General features: G+C 47.1%; 1 protein-coding gene across 3 annotated transcripts in view; it reads left to right on the top strand.

Annotated features, from left to right (window-relative positions):
• Positions 1-9,304: 9,304 nt before the first annotated feature.
• The window catches only part of FSD1L (fibronectin type III and SPRY domain containing 1 like), a 75,275-nt gene continuing 65,033 nt past the window's right edge, over positions 9,305-19,546 (top strand). For 2 of the 3 annotated variants that reach the window (XM_054031278.1, XM_054031276.1), the window contains exon 1: positions 9,305-9,423. In XM_054031278.1, coding sequence (XP_053887253.1) covers positions 9,409-9,423 — 15 coding nt within the window. In that variant the 5' untranslated portion in view covers positions 9,305-9,408. Of the gene's footprint in view, positions 9,424-9,691; positions 9,767-19,546 lie in introns of those variants that run through there. The other variant, XM_054031277.1, reaches the window with a different exon arrangement.

The following is a 19,546-nucleotide window of genomic DNA, read 5'->3' as shown; positions in this document are numbered from 1 at the left end:
CCTGGCCACGTAGCGGGGCTGAGCAGCTTCCTGCATGCTCGATCCACATGGCTGCCAGCATGTCCTTGCAGCCCATTAGGGGGGGTGGGGGTGCTGCTGCGCGCTGCCCCCGCCCTGAACGCCCCTGCAGTCAATGGGAAGCTGCAGGGGCAGTGCCTGGGGACAGCAGCACACGGAGACCTCCCAGCCGCTGCCGGAGGGGGTGCCCCAGGTAAGCACCGAATCCCCCATCCACTTCCAGAGCCTGCACCCACACCCCCTCCCCACACACACCCTCTGGCCCTCAAATTTCCTCCTGCACCCCCTCCCCTTGCACCCCCTCTCACCCCCAAACTCCCTCTCAGAGCTTGCATCCCTCACCCCCTCCTCAATTCCCACCCCCTGCCCCAGCCTGCACCCAGCACCCAAACTCCCTCCCAGAGCCTGCACCCTTCACTCCCTTCTACACCCCCACCCCTGCCCCAGCCTGCACCCAGCACCCAAACTCCCTCCCAGAGCCTGCACCCTTCACCCCCTCTTACCCCCCACCCCCTGCCCCAGCCCAGAGCTTGCACCCAGCACCCAAACTCCCTCCCAGAGCCTGCACCCCATCCCCTCATACACCCCTACCCTGCACCCCACCCCCTCCCCCCAAACTCCTTCTTGCACCTCCACCCCTTCTTCTGCACCCACTTTTGCCCCAAAACTCCCTTCCAGAGCCTGCACCCCTCACCCCCTCCTGCCCCTACCCCCACCCCAGCCCAGAGCCTGCACCCAGCACCCAAACTCCCTCCCAGAGCCTGCACCCCAGACCCCCACCTCCACCCAAACTCTCTCCCAGAGCCCGACCTCTTATCCCTTCTGCACCCAACTCCCTCCCAGAGCCTGCACCCTGCACCCCTCCTGCACCCCAATCCCCTGCCCCAGCCCAGAGCCTCTACCCAAACTCCGTCCCAGAGCCTGCACCCCAGACTCCCTCCCCACCCAAACACCCTTCCAGAGCCTTAGGCAGGTGGGAGGGGGAGTTTGGGGGGGTGGGTTCTGGGTGTTCTGGGCACCACCAACATTTCTACAAATCTGCCGCCCCTGAGTGCATACTACCTATAATAAAATATTATCTTGCCTGCTCCAAACCCTCCAAGCAGAAAATCCCAGTCTTTTTTCAAGGCAGATATCTCTCGTCGTGTTTGCTTCTATATCCTCTGTCTCCCCCAAGACCACTAATAATCTTGGGTAAACACTTCGGCACAGGCGGCTCTAGCTTTTTTACCGCCCCAAGCTCGGCAGGCAGGCTGCCGTCGGCGGCATACCTGCGGGAGGTCCCTGGTCCTGCGGATTCGGCATACCCGCCGCCGAATTGCCGCCGAATCCGCGGGACCGGCAGACCTCCCACAGGCATGCCGCCGAAGGCTGCCTGACTGCCGCCCTCGCAGGGACCGGCAGGGTGCCCCCCGTGGCTTGCCGCCCCCGGCATGCGCTTGGAGCGCTGGTGCCTGGAGCCGTCGCTGCACTTCGGACACACAGAGTGACAACAGGCTGTATGTGCGAAAGAGAAAGAAAGAATTTTCCAGAAAAAAGACCGGTAATGTCTAGACAAGCATTGAGAAAGTGAGAAAAACTAGCCTATATTCAAGCAAATATAATGAATATTATAAGCTTTAATAGCCTATAAATCATATATGCACATAGTTTGAAATAACTTGCTCACCAAGTACTCAGAATATTTTGATATAAATGTATATCTTAGAATCATAGAATCATAGATTAGGGTTGGAAGAGACCTCAGGTGGTCATCTAGTCCAATCCCCTGCAGGACCAACCCCAACTAAATCATCCCAGCCAGGGCTTTGTCTTCCTTCACTTCTCTCAAAACCCTCTATTTATCCTTTCGTCAGCACTCTCTGATATTTACTGTGAAGGTTCCCAAAACTGATGGAGAGAAGCCAACACAAATTTATCCTCCTCTAGATCCACTCGACCCAAGTCCATAAGATGATCACCTGCAAACTCAATCATGAAGCATGGATAGAAAGCAGCATGTGCACTAAAATACACAATTGTACGTATGTACAGAACAAAAGAAGAAAGAACACAAATTAATGGTGTTAAATTTGCAAATTAATTTTAGTTCTGCTGTTTCTCTTGGAAGTCTGTCTCTGAAGTTTTTTTGTTCAATGATAGTGACTTTTAAATCTGTAATAGAATGACCAGGGAGACTGAAGTGTTCACTTACTGGCTTTTGTATGTTACCATTCCTGATGTCCGATTTGTGTCCATTTATTCTTTTGCAGAGGGACTGTCCGGTTTGGCCAATGTACATGGCAAAGGGGCATTGCTGGCACATGATGGCATATATAACATTAGTAGATGTGCAGGTGAATGAGTCCTTGATGGTGTGGCTGATGTGGTTGGGTCCTCTGATGGTGTCGCCAGAACCAGAGGACCCTTGAATAGGGACTGGGAGTGGCTGGCTCATTACAGAAGCAGCTTTTCCTCTCCTGGAATTGACACCTCCTCATCCATTATTGGGAGTGGACCACATCCACCCTGATTGAATTGGCCCTGTCAACACTGGTTCTCCACTTGTGAAGTAACTCCCTGCTCTCCATGTGTCAGTATATAATGCCTGCATCTGTAACTTTCACTCTATGCATCTGAAGAAGTGAGGTTTTTACCCACGAAAGCTTATGCCCAAATAAATCTGTTAGTCTTTAAGGTGCCACCAGACTCCTTGTTGATAACTCTTGTGATCAGTGATTATGGGCACTATGGATCTACAAATTCAGAGTAACCTTTAAGAAGTTGTGCACAGAAGTGTTAAGTACTGCATTTATTTTTAAACCCATAGTTGTATTATCAGTCTTTGTTCTAACTACAAGATACATAGCTTTATCGTGCTTTACCCTTCATAAAGATATAATGCGCATGTGCAGTTTAAAATAAAAATCCCATTCTAAAGGGCATCAGAATTAAGGAGATGACACACCTGAAGAACACATGGCATGAGAGAAAGCTGCATGTGCAGATTGCTCTGTAACAGTTACAATTATGATGTGGTTCTAAATCCGTTTCATGCTCCCAATAATAGGCCGTGTCCTCAGATGGTGTAAATTAGTATAAAATGACTTCAGAAGATCTATTCTGACTTGTACCAGCTAAGGCCCTGGCCCACTGGCTTCAAGAGAGTTCCAGGTTTTGGTCAAAACAGGGTTAATTTTTTTTTCTGTGTAGGAGTGACAGATTGGCTGACAGAATAGGAGGGCAAGTAATACAGAACCAGTCAACTGAACTAATCACTGTACGATGGGACATCAGTGATAATACCATTTCCTATCAGTGGCATGTGAACTTTTCTGTACAGCAGAGTAGATTGCAACCAGGAATGCAGAAAGTGCATATTCAAGAGAAAAGGGATTGTTGCCGCCTACATTAGGAACTGACTCATAACACACAAACTATTTTATACTGTCATACTGTTTTACTGTCCACATTCTGCAGTAAAACAATCTGGGACACTTTGAATGGGAGTATTGTATCTTCACTGCAATTGCTGCAATAAAACAAATCAAGAGAGTGTAGTCAAAGGCCCGGGTTCTTTGGCACTCATCACTCAAAGTGTGGTGTGTTCAAACAGGCCCCGGTTTAAAGATGTTCTTGTTCTCCTTTATATTTCAAATGAGGGTTACATTTTTTAGGATTACAAAATTATTCAAGAGAAATTAAGTGGAAACAAATGGCTTTTTTTCTATTTGGTATGAGCCACCAGACTCTGCAATAATTAAAAAACAAGCATTGTCTCTAAGACCTCAGTGTTTCGTTTTCATGTGCACAGGTTCTTTATATATAAGTTACATGAACATAAAGGGATTTATTTTCACAATGTTTGCAGTGTTGTTGTAGCCCTGTTGGTCCTAGAATATTAGGTGGGTGAGGTAATATCTTTTATTGGACCAACTTCTGTTGCTGGCAGACACAAGCTGTCGAGCTACACAGAGCTCTTCTTCAGGTCTCTTTATTTATGTAGTGACATGCACAATCACATGGCTAATTTAAATGCAAAATTCCTGCTTTTGGATGGGCAAATAGTCAATTGTCTATTATCTAATTGTAGATTTGCTCACACATATTCTTCTTTGCTCACACAGTCATGGTAATTATGTGCACAGTTGTGTGTGCGTGATTTGAGGGGAAAAACAAAACAAAACACACACCCTCAGGATCATTCAATAAATCAGTTCCAGCCCTTGAGACGCAGCATAGCCTGCTGCATGAGGCATGAGACTGGGATCTAAGAACAGCCATACTGGCTCAGACCAGCTGGGTGACCAGATGTCCCGGTTTTATAGGGACAGTCCCGATTTTTGGGTCTTTTTTTTTATATAGGCTCCTATTACCCCCCACCCCATCCCGATTTTTCACACTTGCTGTCTGGTCACCCTAGGTTCATCTAGACCAGTATCCTGTCTTCTGACAGTGGCCTGTGCCAGATGCTTCAGAGGGAGCGACCAGAACAGGGCAGTTTATTGAATTATCCGTCCCCTGTCATCCGGTCCCAGGTTCTGGCAGTCAGAGCTTTAGGGAAACCCAGAGTATGGGGCTCCAGCCCTGACTATCTTAGCTAATAGCCATTGATGGATCTGTCTTCCATGAATTTATCTAATTCTTTTTTGAACCCAGTTATACTTTTGGACATCACAACATCCCCTGGGCATATGCCTCGAGTTCCATACCAACGTGGTGCTCGGGCACCAGCAATATTCAGAGCCCAGGGGCCCAGGGGCCCAGCTCCACCAATATTTGGGGCCGGGTGTCCTCCCCGGCCCCCCTGCGCCCCCCCCCTCCCCCGGCCCCCTCTTGCCTTCCCGGGCTCGGAGCGGGGCTGCTACTCTGAAAACTGACACACACTTCCCTGCAGCTCCATGCTGCCTCCCTGCAGCAACTGCTGCCGCAGGGTCCTAGTGCTCCCCATCTCCCTGCCAGGACAGACTGACTCTGAGCCTGCCCTTCCCCCTCAAACCCTTCCCTTTTCTGGCAGGACCCTCCAGCATCACAGCTCCCCCCCCCCCCCCGCAGTCACCGCTCCTGCCCCATGCTGGGCAAGGAGGCAGCCCCATCCCTCACCCCCCAGTGAACCTGCAGTCAGGGGCAACAGCAGGGGAGGAGGCACACGCAGCACCCTCTGGCACCCACCACGGGGGAGGTGAGGGAGATTCCTGGACCTGAGAGGGGCCCTAGGAGCACATGCAGTGACCGTGTGCTGCTGGGGGGGGCAGGAAAGGGGGGCTTCTCCCCCAGAGCTTGCTGCTGCCGGCAGGGAAAGGGCTGGGGGGAGTCCTCCTCTCTGGCCCCTGTCCTGGAGCATCCTGCCTTCACCCCAAACTCATCCCCAGCCCGGCCCCACCCCAGAGCCCACACCCCCAGTCAGAGCTTTCACCCCCCCACCGCACTCGCAACCCTCTACCCAAGCCCTGAGCCCCTCCCACACCCCAAACACCTTATCCCCAGTCCCAGCCAGAGCCCTCATCCCCCTGCACCCCAACCCTCTGCCCGAGCCCTGAGCCCCTCCCACATCGCAAACCCCTCATCTGCAGCCATACCCCACACCCCATAGCCCTCACCCCACACCCCTCACCCCTGCACCCCCTCCCTCTGCACCCCTTCCATCCCCAAACTCCCTCCCAGAGCCTGCACCCCAATCCCCTGCCCCAGCCTAGGGCCTGCACCCCAGACCTCCTCCCACACTCAAACTCCCTCCCAGAGCCTTGGGCAGGTGGGGGGTGGAGTTTGGGGGGGCGGAGTTTGGGCAGGGGTGGGTTCTGGGCACCACCAAAATTTCTACACACTTGCCACCCCTGCTGGCAATGAGTTCCACAGATTGATTGTGCACCTTATGAAGAAGTAGTTCCTTGTGTTTTTTTTAAAACTTGCTGCCTATTAATTTCATTGGGTGACCCTTGGTTCTTGTGTTATGTGAAGGGGTAAATAGCACTTCCTTATTCACTTTCTCCACACCAGTCATCAGGGCCGGCTTTAGGAAGTGCAGGGCCTGATTCGAATACCCGGCGGTGATCCAGGTCTTTGGCGGCACTTCGGCAGCGGGTCTTTCACTTGCTCCGGGTCTTCCGCGGCACCGAAGGACCCGCTGCCGAAGACCCGGAGTGAGCGAAGGACCCGCTGCCGAAGTGCCGCCAAAGATCTGGAGCGAGTGAAGGACCTGCCAGCGAAGTGCCACCGAAGACCCGGACCGCTGCTGGGCAGTAGCGTAGCTAGCGGGGTGCAGAGGAAGCAGCCGCTTCCCCTCAGCACACTTTGCAAAAGCGGCCGGAGGAGCGAGGGGGGGGGGGCGCAGCCGGAGAAGAGGGGACGCATGCTGGCTGTGGCCCAGCAGCTGCGGCCGGAGGAGCGGGGGGGAGGGGGAACGCAGGCAGGCTGTGGCCCGGCAGCCACGGCCGGAGGAGCAAGGAGGGGGGTGCAGGCTGGCGGCCGAGCAGCTGCAGCCGGAGGAGCCATGCGGGGGAGGGGTGGTGCGGCCGGAGGAGCCAGCCAAGGGGGGGGGCGTGGAGCGGCCGAAGGAGGAGCCGAGGGGCGTGGCCAGAGGAGGAGCCAAGGGGGGGTGCCTTTTTTAGGTTTGCTCCCCCTCCTCTTAAAAGCTGGCTACGCCACTGCTGCTGGGTGAGTAAAAATTAAAAAGGCGCCTATATTAGGCGCTCTTCTTTAGGGCGCGGGGCCCTCTTAGGCGCGGGGCCCAATTCAGGGGAATCGGCCTAAAGCCGGCCCTGCCAGTCATGATTTTATAGGCCTCTATCTTAACTCCCATCCGTCATCTCTTTTCCTAGCTGAAAAGTCCCAGTCTTTTTAATCTCCCCTCATATAGAAGTGGTTCCATACCCCTAATCATTTTTAGATTTAGTAGACCTGAGCTCAGAGTGGTAGCCATGTTAGTGTGTATCAGCAAAAAGAACGAGAAGTACTTGTGGCACCTTAGAGACTAACAAATTTATTTGAGCATAAGTTTTAGCTATAAGTTTATAGCCCACGAAAGCTTATGCTCAAATAAATTTGTTAGTCTCTAAGGTGCCACAAGTACTCCTCGTTCTTTTAGATCTGAGCTGTATTTCTGGCTCTGTTGCCTGGTCCTGTGTGACATTGGGCCAGTCATTTCACCTCTCTGTGCCCATTTTCCTTCTCAACCTTTGTCTGTCAGATATTTGTCATTGGAAGCTCTTTGAGGCAGGCCTGTCTCTTGTTATGTGTTTCTACAGTGTCTAATACAGTGGGGTCCTGATCTCCCAAATCTTAAACAATACTAATAACAAAAGGGTGTGGAGTTCTACCTCACTAGAGAATTCATTTCCTCCTGTTACTAGGTATCTTGTTTTATAAAATTTACTTTGAGTGCCTGATTGACTTTCATGAATGTAGGAAGTCCATAATGCTTTAGAAAAATCAATGATACTAAGAAAAAATGGGGGTTCATCCCTCTTAATTCCCATTTATGTCCCCAAAGCTCCTCCCTCAAAATTAAAAACACTTTGAAAGGACACTCCTTTTGCATAGTTTCAAAATTGGTTCTATAGTTATTTTTTTAAAATACATAAATAAAACAAATTGAGGCCCAAATTGGCTTAATAAATCCTTTTTACCATTAAGTGGTGATGTAGTAGTGAAGGTAGTCCTGGAGAGTTACCATAATGTGGTTTTCTTTTCTTTTACTTTGCTACCAGAGTTTATACTATTATTAATCAGTGACATTACAATAATGCCAAAGCCCCAATCAAGAGTGATACAGTCACAGATACTCTCAAATACTGTGAATATTTTTATAGTTATATATTTGTAAAACGTCATTGATATGAAGAGTTACCACCCATTTCAAACGCTATATGATACACTTTTTATTCCATGGGTCAGAAGGCCCTGAAATACTACAAAGCTGGTTTACAAGGCACTAAGTAGGGCAAACTAAATACATTTCAGGTGTAGGGGAAAAGATCCCTTATGTGTCAAGTTTGACTGCTGTATACAAGACAAAATACAAAATTGGGTGAAAACCTTAGAAAGTGGATACTCAGCCTGAAACATTCAGAAATATGGTGATGTTCACAGGTGTACCCACAATTATCATTTCAAAAGCTCTGATCATGTGCTTGAGCCTCTGTCAGGCTCAGGGGCCTAAACTTTCAAAAGGAATTAGTGATTTTTATGTGTCTGACTTGAGATGCCTTATAAGGGCCTGATTTTCAGAACGTGCTGAGCACCTGCTCTCTAGAAATGAGGTCCCTTTGAGGCATCCCAGCCGGACACACAAAAATAGAGGCAAAGCAAAATCCAGTGTTGCCAACTCTTGTGATTTTAGTGCGAGTCTTGGGATATTTGCTGCTTTTCTTAAAGCCCGAGCTCCTGTATGCATCTCAGTTTTCACTAAAATAAAATTTTATTTTTTTTAGCCCTCATGGATGTGGGAAAAAAAATGAAAGCCATTAGCCAAGTGTGCCATACAGGCTCTGAAAGCAAGAGACAAATAAAAATAACCTCAACTGTTAAAGATTTTTTTTTTAAATGTCATGATTTTGGGGACCTGACTCATGATTTCTTGAACACCTGGAATTGCTAGCCACTGAAAATCATTGGTCACTTGTCAACTCTGGCCAGAATGAAAATGGCTTGTGTCACTGAGGGGGTGGCTATGGCATGGATACACACTCCACTGTCGGCCTTTGCCAGGTCAATACACCCTCCACCCCTGATGCTGCTGTGGGAATAGGATATGATAGCCCAGGCATGGATGGGACTGTGTAGGGTGACCAGACATCAAATGTGAAACATCAGGACAGGAGGTGCGGGGTAATAGGCGCCTATATAGGAAAAAGACCCAAAAATCAGAACTGTTGCTATAAAATTGGGACATCTGGTCCCCCTAGGACTGTGTCCAGTTACTGCACTGGGCAGCGCATGTGTGCGGCCTGGACGCGAACCTGCGACTCCAGGGCAGGTAAGGCGCTGCATTCCTTTAGCGTGAGACGCCCACAGCCCAACCCCTCACCACGCCCACTGCGCAGGCGCCAGCGCTGCAGCTCGCACCTCCGTCTCTCTCGCCTTTCCCCTCCCACCTCGAAGTAGACGTTCCAAGTCACGTACGGGACGGGGCAAGGGGCGGGGTGGAGGCGGTGCCTGGTGGAGGCGTCGCGTCTCTATTGGCCGAGCAAGCAAGGGGGCGGTGCGTCCGGCCCGGGAAAGGGCGGGCACGCTCGGCAGGGAGGGAAGGGAGTTTGTGGAGGACAGGACGGCGCACGCGCAGGGGTGTGGCTGTGGGCGGGGCCGACGAGCGCGGAGGGTGCAAGAGCGGAGCCTCTCGCCCGCCGGCGACTTTGATTAGCGGGCGGGCTGAGGCGGTGGGTGTCTTCCGCGCGCGCCTGCGGCAGCCTCGCTATGGAGGCTCAGAAAGTGAGTGAGTGAGCGCGCGCCCGCCCCGCCCCTGGGGGTGGCAGTGGGTGACCCCGGTGTGAGGGAGTGCCGCCGGGGGGGGGTTAACGGGCCGCGCCCACTCTCACGCGTGAGCCCTGAGCGGCCTCCCCGCAGGTGTGTGGGGGCGGCTGCGTGGAGCCAGCGGGAGTGGCTGTGGGGTGTGGGGGGCAGGTTGGGCTGACTCGCTCCTCGCCCCCCTCAAGCCGTGGGGCGGGTCTGGGGAAGCCGGGCGGGGGGGGGGGGGTGTCAGGCTTGTTTTGCTTTCAGTGGAAAGCTCTCCGCCGCACGGAGAAGCGGAGTTGCAGCCTGAGGAAATCGCTGTGTAAGTGCTGGGTGTTGTCGGCGGATCGCCGAGCGGCCGAAACCAGGCTCGCCTCGAAGCTGCCTTGAGAGGAGCGGGCAGAGTTAGGGGGCCTGGAGCAGGCTGGATCCTGGGGGAACTGTTGCTTTGTGTCTTAGGGTCCTAGAGGCGGGAGGGATGCGGAGGTGGAGGGTAGCTGCACACTAAATGTAGCTTCCATTAAACAGGTCTCACTTAAAATCTTCATGGGGGAGGGGGGAATGCATCCTTCTGTCTGTGCCTCTACATTTCTCTTTCTCCTTTGCTGTTTGCCTAACGTTGGTAGGCTTTGGAGAAGGCTTTTTCACAGAGAAGTGGTATGAAAACTGTACAGCAGCTTAATAAAATTTTTAAATCTGTTCTTAGCTGAGAAGAAACTCACCTGGGATGTACTGTGATGGGGAGGGGAGCAGCATACATGCCCGTCAGTTCCAGGGAAGTAGCAGGTTTCCCTAAGAGATTTGCCCATACTAGTGAGACAGTGTTTAGGAAGTGGAAGGAAAAATTCTTTTCAGTAACTTAACATACTGCAAAATGAGCACCTGTAAGAGATAGCTACTAGGAAGAAAATGCTGGGAAAATAGATGGAAACTGTTCTACAATATTGCTCTGATCTTTCCTACAAGAGGGATGTAAAGGGGTTATGAACCAACAAATGTAACTGTTGAGCTTAACAAAAGATTTGGCATCCTGCGTGTTGGGATGCTAATTGTGTGTTTACAGGTACATGTTATAAAACACCAATATGGAATAGATCACTCTCTTGTTGTGCATTTTGGCCACCACTAATTAGATTGTTGACATAGGTGAATCCCTCTGTTTACTGTTAATGTGAAACTGCATTGAAGGGGACAAATTAATTAAACTTCTTGTATGTTTTTAAAATGTGGCTGTTGACCTGCAGAGATGTGGCTGGGTTAGGAGACTGGACCAAGAGGAAAAAGTTAGTATAGACTGCAAGTAATCTTGACCCAACTTTGTGGGTCCCTGGCCAGGTGTCTGGAAGGATTTTCCCTGCATCCTCCTTCAGGACCTCACTTTACTACTGGCAATAGCCCAGAAATACTGGAACTACTGTTGGCTATGAGTTGTACCTTGACTTTTTGGGTCTTGAAAAATTTCACACACATTGTCTGGACAACTAAGGTTACTAGTACTTTGAAATATGCAGGTGAGAAATGCTACCACCTAACTGGTTAAGACAGCTCTGTGGTAGACTCCTGTCATAGAATCTATGATTCTATCCGGATGCTCTCACGGGACCTCTTGGTTGAAGAGGTAAGGGGGTGAACCTCTGTAAGTCTCTGCCTCGTTAAATGTTGTATAAAATTGAATCTCTATCCACTTTTAGTTGCTGGACGGGAAAAGGAATTCCCCCTCCCCCCAACCATCCAGCGGTGGGGGTGGGGGAGAGGGCCTTTGTTATTCTACTGATTCTCCCAGTCTTGAGTAATGGCTTCTGCTTTATCCTTTTCCAAACAGTATCATTCACATGATTTCTGAGTTTCACTGCTGCCCCACAGGGTTCTGCATAGTATCCTTAAAACTGACAATAGGTATTGTTCTCCCTTTGGTGCAGCTTGGAGAAGCTATGAAAAGTAGCAGAAATATTACAGCTCTTTTCAGACTTGAAGGTGGCAGTAGCTTGGCTTATGCTGGGTTCATGTTTTGAAAGTTACCTTTTGAAATCATAATGGCTTGAAACATCATTCTTAAATGAAAGATTTTGCAGAGGCTCAGACTCAGAGTAGGTCCCCTTGCTAGGGCCAGCTGAAATTGATTGAATACTACTTAATATACATAACCTTATTAATTTAATATTTGAGGTGTTCAGTTGCTATGTGGGTGCCATATAAATCAATTGTCTGTTATTTAGGAAGGCACATGTGTATCTGTAAACTTAAAAAAAGTCTTGTCATGTCTATTACTTGTTGTGTAGTGTAGTATGACAGACTTGTTTGTGAAATTTTAGATGCACAAAATGTATTGTAGTCTTCCTTTCGTTAATCCCATCTAATGGAGTCTACTTTACGAGTCCTCTCTCTCTCTAGAGTGCTCTGTTCAATGCTATATATGCTATATCCTTTAGTCTATCACACCACATTCTAATGTCTTCCTTTATGATATTCCACTGACGCTTTGGAGTTTCACCCAGACCAGTAAAGTGTCACCTGTAACCTTGTGTGCTTCTGTACTGTGCAACTTTGACTCGGAGACCTGACACCAGCAGCCTGCTTACATCAGTGACCTCACCCTGGCTTCCACCAGCCTGATTATTTCATGCAGGGTGATACTATACTTACTATACTAACTACCCCTCTGGTCCTGTGTCTACCCGAAACTGTCTCCCATGCAGTGCTCAGCCCTTCTCTAAAGGACCAGCAAATTTGATCATAGAATCATAGAATATCAGGGTTGGAAGGGACCTCAGGAGGTCATCTAGTCCAGCCCCCTGCTCAGGGCAGGACCAATCCCCAGACAGATTTTTGTCCCAGACCCCTAAATGGCCCCCTCAAGGATTGAACTCACAACCAGGGGTTTAGCAGGCTAATACTCATAAGGTTTTGTAAGTGCTAAAATGAGAAGACCTTACACAGTATCAGCCTGTTTGACTGGATTTTACTCTTTCAGTTTAAAACACTCCACTAAGATGGTTGTGCAATAAAACAAGATTGTTTATTAATAAATGACAGATATTTAAATGATACCAAACAGAAGGAATTGGGCTAGAAAAGGTTCCAAATAAACAAAAGTGAAAATATGCTTGTGATAAATGAGAGGGGGGGGGATAGCTCCCTTTTGTGGACACCGAGACAGCCAGTTTGCTAGGGAATCCCTCTTGGTGGTGGTTCTCTGCTTCCTTTACCTGTAAAGGGTTAACAATCCCACAGGTAAAAGAAAAGGAGTGGGCATCTGACCAAAAGAGCCAATGGGAGGGCTAGAAACTTTTAAAATTGGTGGGGTGGAGGGAAACCAAAAAACAAAAACCTTCCCTGTGTCTAGGTGTTGTGGTTCTCCAGGAAAGAGGGGAACAGGGAGCAGTTACGCTGTGAGAAGCTTAAGCCAGATATGAAAAACCATCAGATTATACCTAGAGGTTGCTTATCTGAAACCCCAGATATGTAAGTAAATTAGGGAATGTCTAGAAAGATGCGATTAGGTTTATTTCTGTTGGTTTCTTATTGGCTTGTGGGCTCCTCTGTGCTAACCCCAAATACTTTTTGTTTTGTCTTTAACCTTTAAGCTGGACGTCAAGGAGGTTATTCTTGATTGAATTTTGTAAGTGGGTTTTGTAAATCTAGCAAAAGCCTAAATTCCAGATGTATTTTTCTTTTTTGTTTTTAATAAAATTTACCTTTTTTAAGAACCGGATTGGATTTTCGGTCTTCTAAAATGTTTGTGCATCTGTTAAATTAGCTGTTGCCACCAGCTAATTTCCTTTGTTTTTCTTTCTCAGCTCTTCCCCGGGGGGGAGGGGGGGTGAAAGGGCTTGAGGGTACCCCACAGGAAGGAATTCCAAAGTGTGCCTTTCTGGTTTCAAAGGGAGTGTGTGTGTTTTATTTATTTATTTTTTGTATTTGGGTGGTGGCATCATCTAAGCATACAAAGTCAGAGAGAAACTGTAACCTTGGGAGTTTAATAATACTGGCCACTCCAGGTTTGTAATTTTTAGAATCCATGCACGTCCCCACTTTCTGCACTCGAAGTGTCAGAGTGGGGAATCCGCCTTGACAGTGCTTCTAATACTAAAACCCAATTTGACAAGCTGGGATCTTTTGTTTAAAATGGACTATGGTGGAAAAAATCAGTCTTCTAGCACGGCTGGCTAGTCCTTAGCCAGGATCCAACTCAGATCTCAAAGTGCTTGATGTCTTTTCTTCTTCAGGTGAAGAATGCCAAAATGGCTTGCTTTCTCCACTCGTATTCTCAAGGTTCATCCTTGTTTTCAAAGGCAGGAAACCCTCCTGGGGGCTCAGCTTGCTGTGTCCACCAGAGAGCTGATGCCATGTTGATTTTTTTCTCAGTCTCCTCCTCTTTGATGGCTTTGTTTAAGTTTTATGTAAATGTACTTCCATTGTGTGTCGATCAATTTACATTGGAGACGCATACAAGCAGGCAGAGCCACATTCCTTGGTCTAGCCCAGGGTGCCTTAAGCCCTACCACATTTTAAGAACATTTCCAGCACATTTATAATTTTTTATGTTAACAGTAAATAATCTCACAAGAATACTAATCAGTGAGTTACTAGATTTTCAATGATATATTACAAGACATCCTTTAAATTAATATAATGACAAGTATGTGGGGTGCACTGAGCTGATCAGGCCAGCTGAGACTCCCTGCTACATATACCTCTACCCCGATATAACATGAATTCAGATATAACACGAATTGAGATATAACACGGTAAAGCAGTGCTCTGGGGAGGAGGGGGCGGGGTTGCACACTCTGGCGGATCAAAGGAAGTTCAATTTGACGTGGTTTCACCTATATCGCGGTAAGATTTTTTTTTTTTGCTCCCGATGACAGTGTTGTATTGAGGTAGAGGTGTACCAGAAAGCCCTATGCCATCTTCTCATGAGGGTGGGTTATAGTTTTGCCAATCACTTCTTGGGTTGACCTCTTTTTCCTTCTATCTTGATGGGTTGGTCTTACCCACATAGTTGTCAGGACTGTGCTTTACACAACCAAACCATTTCAGCCTGCACTCCCTCAATACAAAATGTATCAAATCACATCATGTAACTCATGGGTGTTAATGTGCTATTCAGAGGCACTAAATCTAGTTCTTAAATTACAATGTAGTTAATTTGCCATGATCGGATTGTTGGCATACAATATTAAAAACACATCTAAACCTTATTTTAGGGCTTCAGTGACTCCATGAACATGTACTAATTGGGGTACTAAGCCTACTAGCCAGAAGGAAGTACAAAAATGAAGGGGCTCCCCAGTGACCTCCAGGACCGTGCCTGATCAACACAATGCTTACGTTCTATGCAGTAAAAACAACGAGGAGTCCTTGTGACACATTAGAGACTAACACACTTCTGTGCAGTGTTATTTGAATCCCCCTCAGTAGGGAAATAGCCAAGGGTCTTCACTGCAGCTTGATTGTTAGGCCATTCTCCTATGGGATGTAAGCCTCTACTTTTTGCTCATAGCCAGGTCTACACTAGAAACTTACATTGGTATAACTATGTTGCCCAGGGCTGTGAAAAATCCATACCCCTGAGCGACACAGTTAAACCGACCTAACTTCTGGTGTAGACAATGCTAATTCTCTCATCAGCATAACTACTGCCTCTGGGGGAGGTGGACTAACTGTGTCAATGGGAGAAGCCCTCCTGTTGGCACATTAGCATCTTCACTGAAGGTTTTCAGCTGTGCCACTGCAGCCTTTTAAGTATAGATTGGTCGGTCCTCTGTTTTCCTACAAAAAGAAGAACAGGAGTACACAGACTAACACGGCTGTTACTCTGAAACTTGTTTTCCTACAATTCATCTTAATGAAATTATGGACAGCAGAAGAGATGCCGGAGCTGCCAGCCTTCAGAGATGAGCTGCAATCTGCTTCATCTTGCATTTTACTACTCAATTGGACGATTATTTGCAAACAAAATACTAGAGCTAGAAGTCAGCAGCTTATTTGAAATTGATGGCTTGGGCCCCAACACCTGCCAAGGAAAGCTACCCACTCCATTAGCGGAGTTTTCAGCCTTTACTTTTTTTCCACCATTATGGAAAATGTATGGTTAGGATTAAAGTTAGCCAAACTTCATGCTATTCCTTCCTGCTTGATGAAACTGTAGCTTTGAAAGTTTTATATACTATTTCTAATAGTCTTGCTGATCCTTGTTTCTCCCCCTGTTCCCTCTCTCCCCATTAGTCCTAACTCTAGGATCATTGGCACAATCTTGTTTATGGTGGGACAACTGTTAGCAAGTAGAAAACGGGAGTGGTACAGTACATTGTTTGTATTTTAGGAGTGGCTGTGCAAAGGACTTTATTTGAATGTTACCTAGATAGACCTTTGCCTTTAGGTAAATTCAGACTTTTTTTTTTATTGTACATGGCTATAAAATCTTTTTCAAATGGCAGAACCAACAGGATCTAGTAAATGTAATCCTCTTTTGACTTGGGAGTTTTCTGACTCATCCATACTGACAGTTATATTTATAGGATCTAAGGCTTAGCTGTGGGCTTGTCTGACACAAGCACAATTGCTTCTGGTCAGTAGTGAACCAGAAAGCAGCTGGTCAGATTAGACTGTCTGAGGGAATAACTTAAAAACAACTTTGTTCATAATACTTATGTGACGGGTTGGATCACAGAAACCCCCTTGGGAGCTGCCACCCGATGTGCAAAGACTACCCCTGCTTCTGTTTTCCCTGCCAGCTCAGGACTCCAGCACCCTGTCTTGCTGAGCCAGACACTCCCGTCTGGCTCCAGACACAGACCCAGGGTCTGAATCACTTGTCCCAAAGCTGCAAGTTTACCTGAAAACAGCTCGCAGTAGCGTGCTTGTCTTTAGCACTCAGATGCCCAACTCCCAATGGGGTCTAAACCCAGATAAATCCGTTTTGCCCTGCATAAAGTTTATGCAGGGCAAACTCATAAATTGTTCGCCCTCTATAACACTGATAGAGAGATATGTACAGTTGTTTGCTCCCCCAGGTATTAATACATACTCTGAGTAAATTACTAAATAAAAAGTGATTTTATTAAATACAGACAGTAGGATTTAAGTGGTTCAAAGTAGTAACAGACAGAACAAAGTAAGTCACCAAGCAAAATAAAATAAAATGCGCAAATCTATGCCTAATCAAACTAAATACAGATAATCTCACCCTCAGAGATGTTTCAGTAAGTTTTTCTCAGACTGGACACCTTCCAGGCCTGGGCACAATTCTTTCCCCTGGTACAGCTCTTGTTGCAGCTCAGGTGGTAGCTAGGGGATTCTTCATGATGGCTTCTCTCCCTCTCTCTTCTCTTCCCCCCTTTATATATCTTTTGCATAAGGCGGGAACTCTTTGTCTCTCTGGGTTTCCACCCCCCCTCACTGGAAAAGCACCAGGTTAAAGATGGCTTCCAGTTCAGGTGACATGATCACATGTCACTGCAAGACTTCATTACTCACTTGCCAGCACACACATATACAGGAAGACTCACAGGTAAATACAGCCATCTGCAGACAATGGGAGTCATCAAGATTCCAAACCATCATTAATGGTCCACACTTTACACAATTACAATAGGCCCTCAGAGTTACATTTTATATTTCTAGTTTTAGATACAAGAGTGGTACATTTATACAAATCAGATGATCATACTCAGTAGATTATAAGCTTTGTAATGATACCTTACAAGAGACCTTTTGCATGAAGCATATCCCAGTTACGTTACATTCACTTATTACCGTATTTTCTCTAAAACCAGCTCAGTTACATTATATTGACTTATTATCAAGTTTTTATAAAACCATATAGACTGCACAATGTCACAACTTACTTAACCAATGGGAAAGCTTCTATTCTCAACCAAATGGTAGAAAATATATACATAACAGTAACTTGAGGGAAGTAATGGGTCCTGGTACACATCACCATAGCAATTTGACTGTCCTTAGTGAATAGTAAAAAAAATTGGCAAGGTCTAGCAATTGTATGCAGTTGCACACAATTAACCAGAGTAGTATTGCATGATTACCTCATGCCAACTCTTGATAGGTGTAGAGGTAAACTTGCCTTCCAATTTCAAGTTTGGAATCTTTTCCTAAGGGCCTTTTGGCAGGAACCAGGGTCTGTAGATAGCTTGCTGATTCTTCCACTGAAACATTGATCAGTGATGCTCTCCTATTAAAATCCTCAGAGTGCAGGTAGGTGGATGCTAGTATAATTCAGTTCTTAGTGTTCTCCATGGCTTTCCTTTCAATATTCTATCGAACTGGATGTTGGCATACCCTCTAGAGACAGTGGACAGCATCCCACCAGTTTTAGTTACCTGAGTGCTATACCTCTAGGTTGATCAGCAGGCTTGTTTCTAGGCAGTTACCCAGTTTCAAGTATTTTTTTTTAATAATTCTAATTAACTGGAGAATGACAGAAATGCTTTATTTGTGAGGTCAGAAATAATAAATTTCCTGTGATGCATTTGTAGAATGAATTAAGGACGGGACTAGGAAGAAATGTTAGTTTAAACACAGTTGCTTATATACCAACTTCTGTTGACAAAGTCCAAAACACTTAAGTTTTAGCTACTTTTTATACAAATTACATGATCAAAGGTGTAAAGAAGTCTTTTCTACTCCTTAAAATAAGGAAAAAAACATATACCTTGGTGGAACACCTCTTAGATCAGTGTTTCTCAATATGGCCACTGTGGCTGCATGTGGCCACTAGGGGCTTTTTGTGTAGCCACAGCCTCCTGGGTTGTGATATGGGGGGGGCAAAGCAGTGGCCCCTCCCAGGGCTGCCAGTAGGGGTTGGGCCCTGACCCCTTCTGGAGCCACAAATGCTGGAGGAGTAGGCAGGCGGCAGCGCTCGGGCTTCAGATCTGGGGTGGTGGGCGGCAGGCTCCAGCCATGTGGTGGTGGGCTCCATTCCCCTGGTCCCAGGCACTCCTGCCCCCACCCGTTGCCTCCTCTGGCCCTGGGCTCTGGCCGTTTTGCTCTGACTCCTAGCCGCAGGATTTTGGACTCCACCCATGGGCCCACGTGATCTAGCCCCAGCCATGTGGCAGGGACTATCAGCCCCAAGTTCACCCCCTCACCCCACGCATTGCCCCGGGCTGCCACTGCATCTTCCGGCCCCGGTCTTACTGGGCTATGCAGCTGCAGGGCTCCAGTCCCTGGACTCACCCCCACATCATCCCTGGCCCCGAGCTGCCTCCCTATCCACCTCCCCATCCAGGCTTAATTTGTCCCTCAGCTTGCCAGGGCTGAGTAAATCTGTTGTGAAAAATATTTGTATGTCTGTTTTCACTGCATCCCTGCTAGCTAGCAAGTCCGCTGCTAAGAAAAGTGATCTTAACAAAATACAAATATTAGTTTTCACACAGACTTACTAGCTAGCAAGTCTTAAAAATATAAGCAAGCAAAAGAAACCCCAACAAAAAGGGACAAGAACATGCAAAACACATTCGTTTTTTTTCTATTTAGGTCCAGTAAAGAAGAGAACTGTACATTTTTATTATTGAGTCTGCAAAAAAAATTACATAAATATGCACATATGTCCAAATCATTATTTGTTTTTCCTAACGTTAATTCAGTATTTTAGGAAAAATTGTCAAAGCGGCCACCAGCAATAGTTGGTGACCTCAGCATGCAGCCACCAAAACATTTCTTGTGAGAAACCCCTATCTTAGATCTCTCATCTTTGACTGTTTTGGGCCTTCCTAGGTTTAACAAAACTTTAAAAACAAGGAGTCTGGTGGCACCTTAAAGACTAACAGATTTATCTGGGCATAAGCTTTCGTGGGTAAAAACCTCACTTCTTCAGATGCATGGAGTGAAAGTTACAGGTGCAGGCATTATATACTGACACATGGAGAGCAGGGAGTTACTTCGCAAGTGGAGAACCAGTGTTGACAGGGCCAATTCAATCAGGATGGATGTGGTCCACTCCCAATAATAGATGAGGAGGTGTCAATTCCAGGAGAGGAAAAGCTGCTTCTGTAATGAGCCAGCCACTCCCAGTCCCTATTCAAACCCAGATTAATGGTGTTAAATTTGCATTAGGACTTGAATGCATGTTTGTATT

This window comes from Malaclemys terrapin, chromosome 6 (genome assembly GCF_027887155.1).
Source record: "Malaclemys terrapin pileata isolate rMalTer1 chromosome 6, rMalTer1.hap1, whole genome shotgun sequence".
NCBI classification, from domain to species: domain Eukaryota; kingdom Metazoa; phylum Chordata; order Testudines; family Emydidae; genus Malaclemys; species Malaclemys terrapin.
This window is presented reverse-complemented; position numbering and strand designations above follow the sequence as displayed.